Source organism: Gambusia affinis, linkage group LG22 (assembly GCF_019740435.1).
Source record: "Gambusia affinis linkage group LG22, SWU_Gaff_1.0, whole genome shotgun sequence".
NCBI classification, from domain to species: domain Eukaryota; kingdom Metazoa; phylum Chordata; class Actinopteri; order Cyprinodontiformes; family Poeciliidae; genus Gambusia; species Gambusia affinis.
In genome coordinates, this window is record NC_057889.1 from 15175461 (window position 1) to 15191876 (window position 16416).

A 16416-nucleotide genomic window follows, 5' to 3' on the forward strand; every position below is an offset into this window, starting at 1 on the left:
TCCACCATTTGTTACTGTGATGTATTTGCTGTGTGCCGTGTAATTAATCCTTATGGGTTCTAGTCTTCTGTGTCTGTACATTCATGCATCCAAAATGCATCTGAAGAGTGTGAAATGACTCCCCTGGTTCCCACTTGTCAACCTTCGTCCAATCTTTCTTAGGAAACCACACTTCTCGCTCTACGGAGAGAAATTTATCCACTGAAGAGAGCAGAACTAATATTAACAGAGGCACAAAGCTGCAGATATCCATATCCTCACTTGTTAGACGTCTTTAGTTTTTAGTGTGTGTGATCATGTCTGAGAAGACCCAAGGAGTTCGTGCCCTGTCTCCGGGCCTCCCTCCGACCGCCGACCCGCTGCTTATTGAGAAACCCCTTCCCCCTACTTTGATTGGTGACATTCAAGAATGGCTTAAGGGCTAATTACCGAGCAGCTAATTTATTCCCACTGGTATTCATTTTGTCTTCATTTGTGGACATTTGAAAGGAACATTTTGAGTGAGCAGCAGAGATTCAAAGTGCAATAGGGAGGTTTTTTTCTGGTGAAGAAAGACAGAAAGATGGCTAGGAAGAAAGTGAATGTGAGCTTTGTACGGTTCTTACCCTTCTCTGGCAAGTGATTATAGCAACTGGAAAGACTTAGTCTCCAAGCTCGCATCATTTTCCTCATGGCCTACTTACAGAAGTTAATCCATACTTTCTCCTATTTTGACTTGCGCATTTATTTTCTTCACCTAAACCAAACCAGTGTGACATTATGTAAGTTTTATATTAAATACATCAACCAAAATGCACCTAGACATGGAGCTAGTCATTTAGCCCGGAAAGATCATCTGAAGAAACTAAACTCAAAAATGGTATTTTGCCAATGAGGCAAAAAACAGGAAAAACCAAGAAAGAGCTTATTTATTTAAGCTCTTTCTTAAATAAATAAGCTCTTTCTTTTAGCCATTTTAGTCATGGCTAAAATGTGAACTTGGTGAAGAAACTTAAGTCAACACTTAAAAAGAACATTAAAACTCTTGAATCTTTGGGAGCAGTATAGTAATGCTGGAAGATAACTTTATTGGTTTGAATTTGAGCTTACAGAAAGTTCAATTACAACTGGTGGTTGCAAAAAAAAATAAATAAATAAAAATATCTACGTAAATTATCCCAAGACTGAGTTCTCTAGTTTGATTTTTTAAAAATCGCCCTTTTAAGAGCAAGAACCCATAAAGGACTATAAGTAATATGCCCTTTCTTATTGCTAATGTTTTCACTTAACGAAAAATGTCCAAAAAGATTTTACATATGAATAGTGGAGATTTGTGCCATCTCATTGTGTGTGTTTTGATTCAAGATTAACTTCACGCTGCCACTACAAATATTTTGATCGAAGGTTACAATTGGGAATCAAAAACCAGCTTCCATTTTTGCCATAAAGGACTAGTACGTAATTCTCCCCTCATTGTTTCAATGGTTTTAAGCTACTCTATGCTAAAGCATCCAGGTGAACTGATGGTGACATTTTATGGACATAATTTTTCTGTATCTCTAAATTAACTATGATTATAGCCACTATAGAAGGCTATTGTTTTTAAACAAATGCACAAAAAAAAACACACATATGTTAATAACATGGTATCATTTGTCTTGTCTTACAAAAAGAAAAATGGATAATATATCACCAGCTTGACACTCTCATCAGAAACCAGTTTACAGTCACAGCATGTAGACCAGAATGACCCTATCGCTACTTGTAGAGAAGCATGAACATGAACAGTTCTCTGGATAATCTTTTTTTTTTTTTTTTCAGCTCAAATGCAGACAGGAAACATCAGGAAAATACAATATGTCCAGAAGCTTTATAGCTAAAATCGTTAATTCCACCACAATTATTTATTTTTTATATTATTTTTCCTTTTCTCCTACAAAAACCTGCATTGCATCTTAATCTGGATAGAAGAACATATTGAAAGGTTGGATATAATAATCAAGCATTGCAGCATTTTTGTCATTACAAAAGGTTTGCTGACGCAGCGTCATTTGGTCTTTGTCTTAACAGATGATCCGTATTGGACATTCAGTTAAGACAATAAATCTCTCTGACTTTGACTAGCCAGTAAACATTAGTGTGAGCACTAAAAGAGAAAACCATTAAGTTTTATAGGTGTTACATTTTCCCTACATATAATGCTGGGAAAGTTCAGAACAGCCTCTTAAGACTACTTTTTTAAAAGGTAAGCAAATTTTTTGTTGAGGTCTCGTAACTTATAACAACTCTCTGTGCGGAAGTTTAACGGTGGCTTCTCCTTAATGTCCAGTGAGGATAAACCAGATCAGACTTGCTGCGTCCCTTTTCCTGTATTTTTAGCTTCTGCCCGTACCGACACTGTCAGGGAGAAGGCAAAGACTCCCAGAGCTTCAGCCGAATAGAAGGAAGATTCACGTGTTTAATCTATTCCTTTTCTTGTTGAGATTTAAATTGGTATGTAGTTGCATCATTGTTTGATGAACACAGAGTTTACAGAACACACTGGGAAAAAAAAAAAAAATCCCCTCTTCGTTTTAACTAAATTCATTCTGAGCCTCCAATTATTTCTTATTATCTGGTATTATTTTAATAAAGCAGCCTTCTTGTTCTGTAGTTTTTGATGCCGTGCAACACTTTCATCTGCTCTCCATCTTCAAAGCAAAACATAAAATACAGAGACTTATTCTGGCCTCGTTTGTGATAAATCAATCATTCTGCCATGTTGCAGAGCTACACTTGTTTCTGTCTATTAGCTGGGATCAAAGCTCACTTTTTAAAAAGCACTTGAGCTGTTCTATTGCTTTGACGTTCTTTTGTCCACTATTTGTACATCCACAAGTGTCATTGTCTACATTTACCAAATACAAACACCTTTGTTCATCTTGCTTAGATTGTGATTTTTTTTATTTTTTTATTAGCACAATAGTTGGTCCTTCTTGTGTTCTGGGCTGTGTGAATATCCCCCCCACCCCCTCCTTTCTCTTGGCCTGTCTTATGGTGTGTAAGCACAAGCCAATCCCTCTGAGATGCTTTTCTCAGCTGCATTTCCAGGTCCCAGCATGAGACGCCCGCCTTTGGTGGTGAGCCATGTGCAAAGCCGCGTTTAGTAACTTGATCAAGGCACCGAGGTACAGTCCTCTGAAGCAAAGAGCATTAGAGGCGTGAAGGAACGACTCTGGCAAGTCAACGGCTTTGATATGTAAAAACCTGCATCTGTTGGCTGGCAGCGGCGACGCCAGGAGGAGAGGTAGGGGGAAAGGAAGGCGCCTGCCTTTAGAGGCATCGCTCTAATAGAATTGCAAAAGCCAAATCCCAAGCTGTGACACCCTAATGTTCTTAGTCAAACTGACTTGGCATGGTCCAGGGGCCTGAAAGAGGGAGCGAATCCGCAGATAGAGAGCGGGGAAAGAGGTATAGAGAAGTCGTCTGTCCTAGATAGTGATGTCTGTCAGGGTGTGATCAACTTCTGCTTCAGCCGAGATGCAGAGAAATCTTTTAGCCAGGCGTCCCTTTCTGTTCCCCTCCACATCCTTCATGACACCTGCCCGATTCAACCAAGCGACTGTCCCCTTGAGCAACTGCCTTGCCTCCTGACATGCATCAAGCAGACACACAGGGTCACAGAGCTACTGTCTGGGAAAAAGTAATGAGCAGCAGTACAAGATTATTGTGTTTAATTAATTTTCCTTATTGCATCAAGAGGAGCTGCATCGCTGGCCCCTGAGAGTCACTGTTATTCCAACACATTAGCTTACCGCCAACCCAAGTTAGCAAATTAATATTTTTCACTGCATCTGGTCTCACTCAGAGTCTTTAGATTTAAAATTGTAATTTTCTTTTTCTCGTTTGGGTGGTAAGTAATTTCACCGATGAGCCACTGCGAGCAAACAACCTAAGTGGTCGAGAATATGTTTGTATCCTGTAAACAGAAGCTTGCATTAGGCAGAGAAACAAATTCCTTACTTGGTCACTTGTGCTAAAACTATTGGTTAATCAGCAGACCTCTCTCCCAGTAATAATAACATTTACAATTCATGCTGTTAGTTTGGGGTTTTAGTTATGAAGTGCCACTCCGTTCTAAAAACAGTATTATAATAATAATGGTGCTCAGGTTCATTGTGAGCAACTACAGCGGCGAGGGAAGGAGAGATGGACAACGCGCTGATGCAGGGTTGTGTGTTCATGCATTATTCAACACAGGAACTCATTATAACACACTTGAATTAGGGTTATTGTTTTATATTCTGTATATATCTGGTGACTTCTTAATGAAGGTATTTCTTCCTCTATACTGAGCTGTTAGACTACAAAGGTTAATCTCTCACTAAAAAGGTTGTTGCTTCCATCTGAAAAACAAAAGTCCTTGTTTTTCTGTCTTCCACCCACATAGAATAAAGCTGCTCCAGCTCTATGAAAAACATAAGTTGGAGTGTTTTTGTGAATGCTCTGTTGTTCTGACACAACATACAGGGTCAAACCAATTTCACACAGGCCACGCAATGCCCAGGCTTTTAGTGCCTGCCTGATTTTTTTGGCACATTTGGTAAATCTGTTTAGAGCTTTATGAGTATATGCTTACCTGAAGAAACTGAGAAATCTGACCTTTATTTTGTATACATTAAGAAGACATTACAGAGAGTATATAAAGTCACCCAAAGTCACAGAACACTAAATGAAATACAGTGGGTACAATAACTACCGAACACAACAACTTATTGTCAATAAGCATGTTTCTAAAGCATTTCTAACTGCACTTAACTATCTCCTTGGGATCTCAGAGAGGTTTAGCAAAGGTGAAGTCATTTCTATTCATTTGATTCTGTCGCACTCAAAGACTGCCTACCCCTCCTTAGAGTATTAAAAAGTGAAAGAAATCAAAGCAATTTTTTTCCTCAAATGACATTGGGGAAAAATGGAAAAAAAAGTAATGTATGAACTTTTTTAAATATTTCTGTCCATCCCATTCATTGCTCAACTGTTTTTTACCCATTTTTCCGTACAAACTGTCTTCAAATCTTGATGTTGGTCCTTTCTGTGCTGTCTGATTTTTTTTTTTGTTTTTGCCATAAATTGTCAGTTGGATTTAGTTCAATTGGTATCACTTTCACATTTATTTTTTTTTTCTGAAACAAATGAAGTGCTTTTATGCCTTTTTATGTCGGTGCTCGCATTTCTACCGATCAGAAAAAAAATAGTTTCAGGAAGAATCGGGATGAAGCACATGTCACATGCGTGTATCAGTTTGTGTGCTTAAGGAAACTGTGAATATCTTTTTATCTGGCCTTTATGTCGGTTCATCACTTTCAGGCATCACAATGAGACATACAAAAACAAGGACATTCATTTCTGACTAACAATTAACTTTCTCGTGGCTATATATTTGAAATTATAATTTCAAAGGTGATTGTAGATTACTGTTTAAAAAGTCGAAGGATGAATACTTCATGCCTGGAGCATCGCTCTTGTAGCCATTCAAAACCAATTTAAAATAAATTGTCAAAGTCAGTAACTTATATTATTTTTGCAAATCAAATTGATATCATGTATTACAATATTCATGACCTTCAGTTTTGTATTTATTGTGATAGAATTTCTTCATTTTGTGTCCAGGGACGTTTAGTTGTTTGCGCTGGCCTTGTATTTCAGCCTTATTGTAAATGTAGGCTTTTATGTGCAATAAAAGAAAAGGAGCCACTGGGTCTATTTCAGTGGCAGTGAGCAAACTGCTCTTAGTGCTTTTATTCTTAATACCATAAAGTGAGTATAGGTGCTAAAAGCTCATGTTGCGTTGAATGTCTATAGAATTTATCTGTAATATATATTTTTTTTCTTTGAAATTTCTTCTCTTGCCACATCCATCCATAGAGTATTTGTTTTAAAATGTTTTTAGTCCTTCAGTGAGTTAATGCAAAACATGTTCGAATCACCTTTATAATGCAAAGCGTTTATTATGTAAATAACTGAGAACATATTTGTGCTAACAGGTTGCAAAAGGGGAGTCATTGTAAAAAGGTTTCAATTATAATAAAGTTGCCAATAAGGGTAAAAAAAAGAAAGAAAAACCTTATTTAAATAGACTTTAGTGACAAATGCATTGGGTTATCACATAGAAGGACCTAATTGATTAGGTTCTCACTCACTTTCATAGCTTGAGGTGAATAAAATCCAACACTGAGGCATGCAGAGTGCTTCTGCAAACATTAGTGAAAGAACGGGTGACTCATGACGGTATAATAAGTCCAGTTTTGAAATAGGTAGAGGATGAATACTTTATGCTTCCTACGTTATGCTGAATATTCCTGTCACATTTTTATGGCTTTAATAAAACAGGGAACTGGTTGAGAATGATAACAATTCAACAATAGCCATGGTTCCATTAAAAATTTTGTCTACATTCAAAATAATGTTAGTAGTCGAAAGACACAGATATTTCTGTTTATATGAAACATATAACAGATTTTCCACCAACAACCAAAGTAATTCACGCGTATTGAGAATAAAGCATGACGAATTATGTCCATAAATTGTTATGTATTGAATATGAGAAGAAATTGATTTGCAAAAAAAGAATGGAAAGCCTAAAAACAAAAGTAAAATTGGTCATTATTTAGAAACCATTCTTGATCGAATCAATATCCACTTTAATATTAACTGGTGGCCTTTTAAAACATTGCTCATTTACGTAATATTGCTTTAAATTGCTCCTTTAAAGCAAAGAACTCTCCACAATAAAGTAAACTACTGCAAAATATGCAAATGGCAACAGTTACTGGTGCTTTTCAAAACTTCTAAATATTCCAGTGTGCGATGTTGGAGCTGTAATCTAAAACGGGATAGAACAGAATTTCACCATAAATCCCCTCATAAGATTTCTGACATCGCTCTTTTCCTCCATTGCAGTTCGGAACCTGTTCTGGTTCCAAACCGTGTTTTAAACCTGATGTCAGGAAAAAAAAAAGAGAGAGAGATCCCACAGAACTGATTTTTCTGCATGAACCGTGACGTCACCGATGAGCCTGTCAGGTATCGACGAAATCATAAACTCTTACAATAAGCAGGCAGTTTTAACCTGAAACCTTCATTTGTTTCCTAAGAAGCTAAGATGAAAAGAGATTTCCTTTTCAGCTTCACAGTTTGTCCAAGCATTCATCCTAATAACAAGAAAATGGCTTAAACAGAATAAATTAAAGGTTTTGAAAAGGCGTATTTGGAATCCAAACTAATTCTGTTGGGGGCGGCCGACTGGTGGAGCAGCTAATTATTGTTTTATTGTGAAGATGTGGCATGCTGATTTACCTACTGATTGTTGTTATTAATCAGTAGTGCTGCAACATAGTGTGAGATCCATGGTGTGAACTCCCAGTGACCATGTTATTATCCCTATTCAGTTCCCCCTTCACAGATTTGCCTATTAATAAAATTTCACAGGATGTACATCCTATTAAGTGAAAAAAAGTTTGGTTGTAATTTTTTTTTTTTTTTGCTTTTGTTTATTTTACAAAGAAATTGTCACTTCAACAGGAGTGTGTTTTCTTTTTCAAACCAATGTTCACCTTCTTGCACAAACTTCAAGTGACTCCTTAGCACAGCCTGTTCTTGTAGGCTTTGAACTGACTTGTGGGAAGGCAGCTGCATGTAAAACTGTTCATAGCTTCCTGTATAGGAAAGAAACATTTGTATATTTCCCTAAAGTTCATTCATATCTCTTTAGGCAACTGTAGATGTCAGTCCATATGGGCCATGGGAGAAAAGGCCTCTGTGCTCCCTAAATGTTGTTTTTCTCAACATTAGTGTCAAGCCATCCACCAGTGACTGATGACAGATTACATTTCAGGAGGCACTCAGGCTTTTCCCCAGCCTGTGGATTATAGCAACTCTGAGCACACAGTGGCTGCTACGCTAACCACTGCAAGCATTGCTCAGGGAATATCACTCAGGCCCTTCCTGCTCCTTTCTTCATATGTTGCCTCGGCAGCTGCTTTACAGGAAATGCACCGGGGAGAGATGAGGCTTGTCTCCTTGTTTAAAGGATGTTTTCATTATACGAGAGGGTTTTTTTTATTATTATTATTTGTCTTTCTTTGTAAATTGGAATGTACTCATCGCAATTTGATCCAGTGCCATTCACGGAGGCTGTGGAACTAGCGGTTATTCCTAAAGAGTCCTACAATATTAATGTGATTAAAGTAGACTTCCCGGCACTCCTTTTGGCTTCAGAGACGAGCCTTTGGGTTGTGGTAGAAGCTGAGCTTGTGTTCTTTTGAAAGAGGAGGAACCGATTGCTGTCTCACTTAGCAGAGCTATAAAAAAATCTCTAATTCTCCACCTTTTGAATAGAATCAGGAGGTGAAAGATTTGGTTTTTTGTCTTTCTTTCTCAGTCCTAAACCTCAGAAGGTTTATGTTTACTTTTACTTTGACCGCCCACTGTTACAATTTATCATTTTCCCCATTTCGGCCAGTCATGATATGATCTAATGGTGCGTCGTTAATCATAATGGCGCCTCAGTGAACTGTAGGATGTTGCGACTTGAAGGATAATTAGCATCGAGGGCAAGGATATAAAACCTCTCTCTGTTCTGTTACTGCATGTCAGCGTGTTGTTTTGCATTCAGCATAATCTCACAGCCCACGTACCCTTGTGCACCTCTCTGGCCTTGTGGATCTGTCCTTCTCTACTGCCAGGGGTGAGGTTAATTTATTTATGTGCAAATAAAAAAATAGAGGAAAAAAAAGGCAACTGTTGCTAAAACACGGCAAACAAAATCAACATTTTTTTTTTTTTCCCTTAATTTCTGCTTAGGCTTAGGGATAATGACATTAATAGTGTTATCAAATTTAATGCTGTACATTTTCATACTTTGCTCACGGCTCCACATCCTATCAAGTTTGGAAGGCTCAGTAAACAGATTATATTACTGAGTGTGAATAATGTAGAAGATTATGTTGGAGATAACAGTTTCAATCAGGTAATCAGTGATCTGTAACAGATTACATTCTGAAAAAATAGCATCGCCAACCTTTTCTGAAGCTGGCGTCTCTCCTGCTCTCTGTCAGAAATTATGCAAATCTGAGGCAATCAAGGGGTTTCGAGTCATTCTGTCGCGTCTCCGCCGTGTTCATTCGCCGTCGTTTTCCAAGCCCCGTCGTGACTTTTGTCAAGCTCCCACCCGAGCCAGTCAACGGTAAAAGATGCCTGAAATGGGGGAATTATTCATAACTGTTCCACTGCTTGCACACACAAACACCTAAACACAGTTAATCTACACGCGCACCGTCATACGTATTGTCTCATGCAAACTAAATGGGCTGGGTTGCATGCATCACACATGGCGAAACTTTCCCGAAACTCAGCCTGGGTCTCATCAAGGCCATTCAACTGGTTGAATAATTCACCAGCAGGTTTTCTGTGTGGGAAGAGGTGAAGGCTGTCAGATACTCAAATAAGTTATTCATTTTCCATTTTTAAAAGCTCAAGGTGCACTTCATCATCCTGTTACCCGTTTTCTGCAAAGCGAAACTGATTTCTATTTCAGACGTTCGTGGGGTTTTCGTGCAAATTGATTTCAACGCGGCCGTGCCGCTCCACCTGCCGTTGTTTTCATTTTTCATCTGTTTCTGAAATGTATCGATTTACAGTGGAGATGCTCTGAAGTTTATTTACCAGGTGCTTAATGTTCCCCCATCTTTTCTTCCCCCCCGTTTCCTCAAAAGTGAATGTGCTTCAGCAGTTTGTCTTGCAAAAGTCTGTGCCAATTTCACTGCACTGCCTTACAACATAATGTATTCATAGTTCTTCACAACTTTTCTTGTTTCAACATCAAACTTCAGTGTATTTTATGGGGATGTAATGTGATGAATTAAGAAATAAACAGTTTATTCCCTTCAGTTTCTTTACCTGTAAATATTTTGACACTATAACGTCAAAGTGGAAGTTTGTGTGAAATGACTCCGTGTCCTTATCTATAAAATATTCTTTCCCCTGTTCATTCCAGCAATTGTACCAACTTGCTCCACCTCATCTATACCTTTCATTCATTCCTTTCTTTTTTGGTTTTGTCCCGTTCAAAAATGATTGAGTTTTGTTTGTTTTTTTTCTCTCTCCTGCCATTCAGACCCTCCCACAGTGGAGCCTGTGCACATGGAGGTCCGTCAGGGCCTGGGGAGGCCGGTGGTGATGACCTGCAGGGTCCTGCGAGCCCACCCCTCTCGGGTGTTGCAGTACGAGTGGTTTTTCTCAAACCGTCTGCTCAACGCCGGCGCGTTTGAACCACACAAAGACGAGTCCGAATACATAATCCGCAGCCTGAATCGTGAAGGCTGGGGGGAGTACACGTGCAACGTCATCAATGAGGCCGGAGCAGGCAAATGCACATTCCAGGTGACAGGTAAGGAGGCGATGTCTTTTAAGATTTACTCTCTTTTTTTTCACATTTCTCACTGATTGAACCAACTGTTCTGTCTGTCCTTCAACTTTATGCTTTTCTTCCTTTTATACTGATAGAGGCGAGTCTATCACACATCAATTTTCTTTTCATTCTGGGCTAATTAAGCATTTTTAAAGTTCTCCATTGCACTGCAGAATCCTTCATTAGATAGATAGCCTGCTTTCCAGTCACTTTTTGTCATTCCCTGCTATTTGTGTGCTGATTTGAGTTTTGTATTTGTTTTCCAGTTTCGTCTTATTTACCCCCTGGTTGTTCCCAGCTGTCTCTTGTTTTCTTGATCAGTCCTTGGTGTATTTAACCTCACCTGTGTCCCCTGCTCTCTGCCGGATCCTTGTGTGTCATCTTTGTCGTTCCTCTCCGAGTCACGTTCCCGTGTCTACCAGATTTTTATGCTCGTATCACCGTTCACCTGTGCTACCTGGTTTTTGTGATTTTCTGCATCATCATGAAACTCATTGTTGCACTTCAACCCTGCATCTGGCCGCGTCCATCCTCACCTTCTACACCAGGGGTGGGCACTCCTGGTCCTCGAGGGCCGGTGTCCTGCAACTTTTAGATGTATCTCTACTTAAACACACCTGTGTCAAATAATGAGGTCATTAGCAGGACTCTGGAGAACCTGACTGCACTTGGGAGGTGATTCAGCTGTTGGATTCAGGTGTGTTGGACCAGGGACACCTGCCCTTGAGGACTAGGAGTCCCCACCCCTGTTCTACACCCTGATTCATGGCATTTGGCCAGTAGGTTCTCAACAGTTTCAGATAATTTACCTGTAAAGCCTGTTTGAGGGTCATGTCTACCCGTATGTCTTTTCTTTACAGCATAGGGTTTCCAAAGAGGCTTAAAGTTAAAAAAAATTCTTACAACGTTTTAACAGAAAATGTTTTCTGTAGAACTAGATCATTTTTTCTATCAGATCAGCTTTGTGGTAGAGATTGGAATATGTAAAAGCAAAGTTTATGTTGTCTTTTGTGCAAAAACAGTATCTATCCATACATGCATCCATTCAGCTGTTCATCAGTCCAGCTTTTCGTCCAGCCCATCCATCTATGTTAACATCTGTCAACCTGTCCATCACCCTCCCATGATGCTGTCTGTCCATTGGCCTAGGTTCACCCGTCAATTTGTTAATCTGCACAGCATTGTTACAGGAATTTATCAGTCTCTCTGTCTAGCCTTACCTCTGTCCATCAGTCCCTAGATCTAGCCATCTGTCCATTCATCCAAATGTGGACATCCATACCTTTTAACGTGGTGATTAAAATGGTCCTATCAACCTCTGCTCTCCGACCATTTTGTACCGTTTCCAATTTTTTTAGTTGAGTGTTTCATATTGCTAATCACTTCCTTCTATGCAGCTCTCCCTTCTAGCCTCATTGCTAGACCTGATCTGAGACTGTCTTTGCTGACCTGTAGGCCAACCTTTCTTTTGCCACTTCATGCTGGATCCAGTAAGCTCTAAAATTCATTTGTGGTTTTCCTCACAGTTTTCATGCCTGATGACACAAATGCCATTGTGTTTCAAAAACTGATCTATAGAGGAAAGAGAGTCGTTTTGTTATTCTTTCTCCTCTTCACTTAACAGCCAATTTGCTGTTTGAGAGATGTGGTTGTTCACTGCGGTTTAGAGCCTATTTAAAGTTACTCCTGTAGGAAATCAGTGTATCAGTGATTTGTTTTTTCTTTTCTTTTTGCAACAGGATACAAAATGTGTCCAGGTCACTTTAAATCTTTCAACGTTTCTTCTACAATAGTGGGATTTTTTTATTATTATTTTCTTTGTACTTGCAATCCAACAGGTTGCTGGAATTGTGAAGTCACTATTCGTCTTACTTCATACACAATGCGTCCATCTTTGAGTTGGTTGTTGTGACAGGACCAAATGAGTTTGGCCACACTGAGTGACCGCAGGAACTTTGACCAAGGTTTCAATCTCTTAGACCTCCTATTAGGGACAAGAGCTGCAGGGTCACAAGATGAGTATTTGTCACTTCAATCTTTTGCCACCTGCTTTTCTCCTTTTCTTTTTTTATTATCTTCCTTTCGATCTCTTGGCGTTCTCTAATCTTAAAATTTCAGCATTTCTGCTGCTTTTCTGGTCCTCTTTGTGTTTTCATTTTTTTTCTTCATCCTTCTTTCTCCTTTTAAGCTTCTCCTACAACGTGCTGTGAAGAAAAGAAAGCGGGTCTGTGTTGCATAAATCAGTCATTCCTGGTGAACTAGATAGAGCAGAGAGACAGAGGCAGACACTTCCCTTCAGACAACTGTCTCTTTTTTTTTTTTTCCTTAACATGGCTTAAGGTTTTCCTGATATTTCCAACCCCTTCTTTCTACTTTCACCCCTTTTCCTCCCCTTTCATCCTCCTTTCCTCCCACTACGCATTGCTTGATTCCTCCAGCCCAATGCTCCAGATTCCTACCATCTGGACTCAGTAGCTGCCAAAGGTATGGAGGCTCTTTTAGTAACTCCCTGAGTGCAGGAGCACAGTGCAGAAAATCCACTTTGGTTCCCTCCATCATCTATGAAGTCTGCCATACCCCGTTCCCATAACCCCAGTTCTTAGTCTTGACGATTTTTCAATTTTATCTGAAACTCAATAGCCATGATATCAGCACCACTGTGTGTGTGTGGATGAAATGAATAATATGCTGTAGAGAGCTAGAGAGAGTCCTTTCTTAGCTGAAGTTCATCAAATATCTTTTATGGTTGATGCAGTTTGGTGAAATATTAGTTTACTCTCTCTACGGAGACCACCTTAATAGATATTCCTTCACACCTGCATTCCTGACATTCTTGGGCTGGGCTGATGAGTAACAAACATATCAGTCTGCAGTCCTGGCCTGCAGCCATTCAACTTGCAAAGCCACTCATCAGACATGCACAACATATTTCTTTCCATGCCGACAGACACACACATACACACACTAATGTAAGCAAGCAAGCCAGTCTTGGGCCTACATAAATACTGTCACCCAGAAGAAGTAGATTGTGCCAGGGGAGAGCGTTTGTGCATGTGCATGGATGCCCATGTTCTAAGCTATTGGGACATCTGTGAGTTGGCTGCAAGGGCCAAGTTGGCCATTAAATTGTGCCATGGGAGAGGCCCCTTAGAGGAATGTAATGTGTACCTCTGAGCTTTGGCATGAACACTCTGCTGCTGGAACCCTGAGTTTTAGCAAATGCTGTCCTCTGAGGAGTTAGAACGGGCAGAGAATTGCTTCTCCGTCTGTGAATCATCGCGCCGTTGTTTCTTCTGTTTCCATTCCAGTCTGATGCGGTTGATGATTAATGCACAGGGTTCCTGTCCAAAGGCAGCAAATGTTCTCCGAAGCAGCAGCTCTAGATTGAGACATAGGTTGTGAAACACGCATGCTTCTAGCTTGTTTTACTCCAACAATTTATAATTACTGCAATAAAAGTCTTACTAAAGTCTGTTCCCAGCAAGGTGAGATATTTTAAAGTTGTAGTGTTAAGTGTGAGTTTTGACACTAATCTGTATTGCCAAAAATAACTGTACATAACAGGAACTTAATTTCCTTTTGGTGTACTGTGATGCGTATTCATAGTAAAACTCCTTTCATCATAGCAGCCTATTGGAAAATGATTGGTTAGCAATTGTATAGCTTGTATGTTAACATTTTATTTTATTTAACTGAAGCTGTTATAATCTTTAACAGAAATTTTTGAAAGATGGTCACTGTACAGAACTAAATATTGTCAAACTTTCAAATATTCCAGATATAGAAGAACATGACTTCAATTGTATTCTCATGAACCGGCATTTTTAATGGCCTAATCAGATTAGCTAGGTATGGATGTTAGCATTAGCATGCTAGGAATAACATTGACATGCTCTGTCTGTGTAGGATGCGATGCTTTTTGGTCTGTTTTGACCGTATCTAAAACTGTTTTTGGTCTCTACGTTTCCTCATCTCTCCTGGCTTTTCGTTGTTAACCGGATATGAATAAGTGAATTGCTTGAATAGTTTAGATTTTTTTTTCAATAGAATTTATTTATTTATTATCTAAATCAACCCAATGAACTACAAAGTTCACTTGTTATTCAAATGTAGCAGTTTGTAGAGATGAGGTCCTCAAGGTTGCTTTTATGCTGGTTTTTTTTGTTGTTGTTTGTTTTATAAATGGCATTGGCATCACTTTGTATTTTGTTTATTTGGCTCTTTCTTGCTTGTTTTAATAAGACATCCTTGGTCTTTTTCAATCAATTTGTGCATTTTATATAATTTTTTTGTCTTTTAAAAAGTGCTGGAAGTACATCGATATTACCTTGAAACCTTTTCATTCAATTTCTTAGAAAAGGGATTTTAAAAACTTAATCAACATCAATCTTATTAAGCTTTGGCGGTTTTACAAAAGTTCTGTTTTTGTGTTTAAAACCTGTCGCCAGTTCCCAGAGCTTGCACTTTATACACAGCATGTTATAGGTAGCCTATATTAATGTTTTCTGCTACATCCTGTTTTGCAATTTTTCTGCCTTGCTGTCCTTATTTAATGTTGAATTATATTTTCTCTGCTGCATCTCTGCATTAGTAAAATAATCTCAAGGTTTCTCACACTAGAACAGCCAGATTCCACTAGAAAGAGAAAAAGAAAACTGTATAAATACAAGTTTATGTTTTAGCCTTGTTAATTGAAAAAGTTAATATTCCTTTATCAAAACATTAGAATGCAGCTGAGCCATTTCTTTCTAATTTTTTGTTTACCTTTGTGTTTTTCGTTTCGTTTTTTTTTTTTTTTTTTTTGTTTGGTTTCAGTTGTGGATCCAAAAGTTAACACGTCTTCTTCTGAACCTTGTGACTCCACAGCTGCAGCCATACAGTGTTTTCCTGAAGATGAAAACACATGTAAATTCTCAAAAAGGAAAAATAAGTCTGCAAATAAGGTCAACTTCTTGCCTGAAGGTTTGTACTGAGCTGTTATGAATCACTGCATTGGTTATGGTGTTATAAACAGGATTTTTTTTTAAAAAATCAATTAAGCCCTCTTTGCTTTATGTTTGATGTCTCCCACCCAGAGTTACCCATTTCAAGCAGCCTAAGTGGGTTAGGTAATGCGCTTTACCACACATAATGTGTGATTAGGAAGTCAGTCCATTTTGCTTTATTATACTTTATATTTGAGCGATTTTCAAAGAAAGAGTCCTGACTATGCGCCAAGAAATTTCTTTTTGATATTTCTTTTTCCCTTTAAGTGCCTAAAGGTAAACAAGAAAAGGTTGATATATAACCTGCTTTACTACGAATGTCAGAAACAATATACATTTATGCGATAAAAGAACTGATTCACGCCTTCCAGAAGCAGCATCTCTGTGGGATTCTCTGAGTCTGTTTAATTAACCTTTCTTCACTCTTGCTTCGCAGCAAATTGCGGCATCCTCTTTTCCTTCCCAGCACTATCTGTCACTATCTTCTAGGCAGGCTTATGTAACACTTGCTGTACAGTGTGCTGTAAACACAGCTGGCTCAATGCAGCAAAACAGAGCTTAGCGAGGTGCAGACAGTAATTATCCCTACATTCGTGTTCTTTCTCTTTCTGTGAACATGTTTATTTTGGTTTTAGCACGTGTGCTCTCCTCTGGTTCATCTCGGTGAGATGCGGAGGCAGCTTGCACGGCGGCATCATCACTTCCTGTTTGTCAGCTAGCTTTAGCCAGCAGAGGACCAGCCAAGAATTTCTTGCTTCAAACTAAACCATGAAGTATTTGTATATAAATTACTTTGTTTAATCATCAGCACTGTTTCTTTTGCCAGAGCCTATTTGTTTTCCTCTTTGAGTGATTTTATCAAGATGATGAATGAATGTTATTTTCTTCTGTATTGCTGTTTTTTTCCCCCTCTTCTTTTGTTTTTTTATTTTAAATACATCTAGCCATGCAAAGGCCAAATGATCTGCAACAGGCTGCCCAAACATCATTAAGCTGATTTATTGT

General features: G+C 38.8%; 1 protein-coding gene and 1 long non-coding RNA gene across 5 annotated transcripts in view; one reads left to right on the forward strand and one right to left on the reverse strand.

The window, feature by feature from the left end:
- Positions 1 to 16416, forward strand: part of mdga2a (MAM domain containing glycosylphosphatidylinositol anchor 2a) — a 183811-nt gene that overhangs the window by 124836 nt on the left and 42559 nt on the right. For all 4 annotated transcript variants that reach the window (XM_044105960.1, XM_044105959.1, XM_044105961.1 and 1 more), the window contains one exon: positions 10133 to 10405. In XM_044105960.1, the coding sequence (XP_043961895.1) occupies positions 10133 to 10405 (273 nt within the window). The remainder of the gene's footprint in view (positions 1 to 10132; positions 10406 to 16416) is intronic.
- On the reverse strand, positions 3493 to 10945 carry LOC122824973. The gene is made up of 4 exons (XR_006369566.1): positions 10770 to 10945; positions 9293 to 9424; positions 9038 to 9213; positions 3493 to 3608 (listed from the first exon to the last, which is right to left on the reverse strand). It is a non-coding gene; the product is annotated as an uncharacterized LOC122824973 (long non-coding RNA).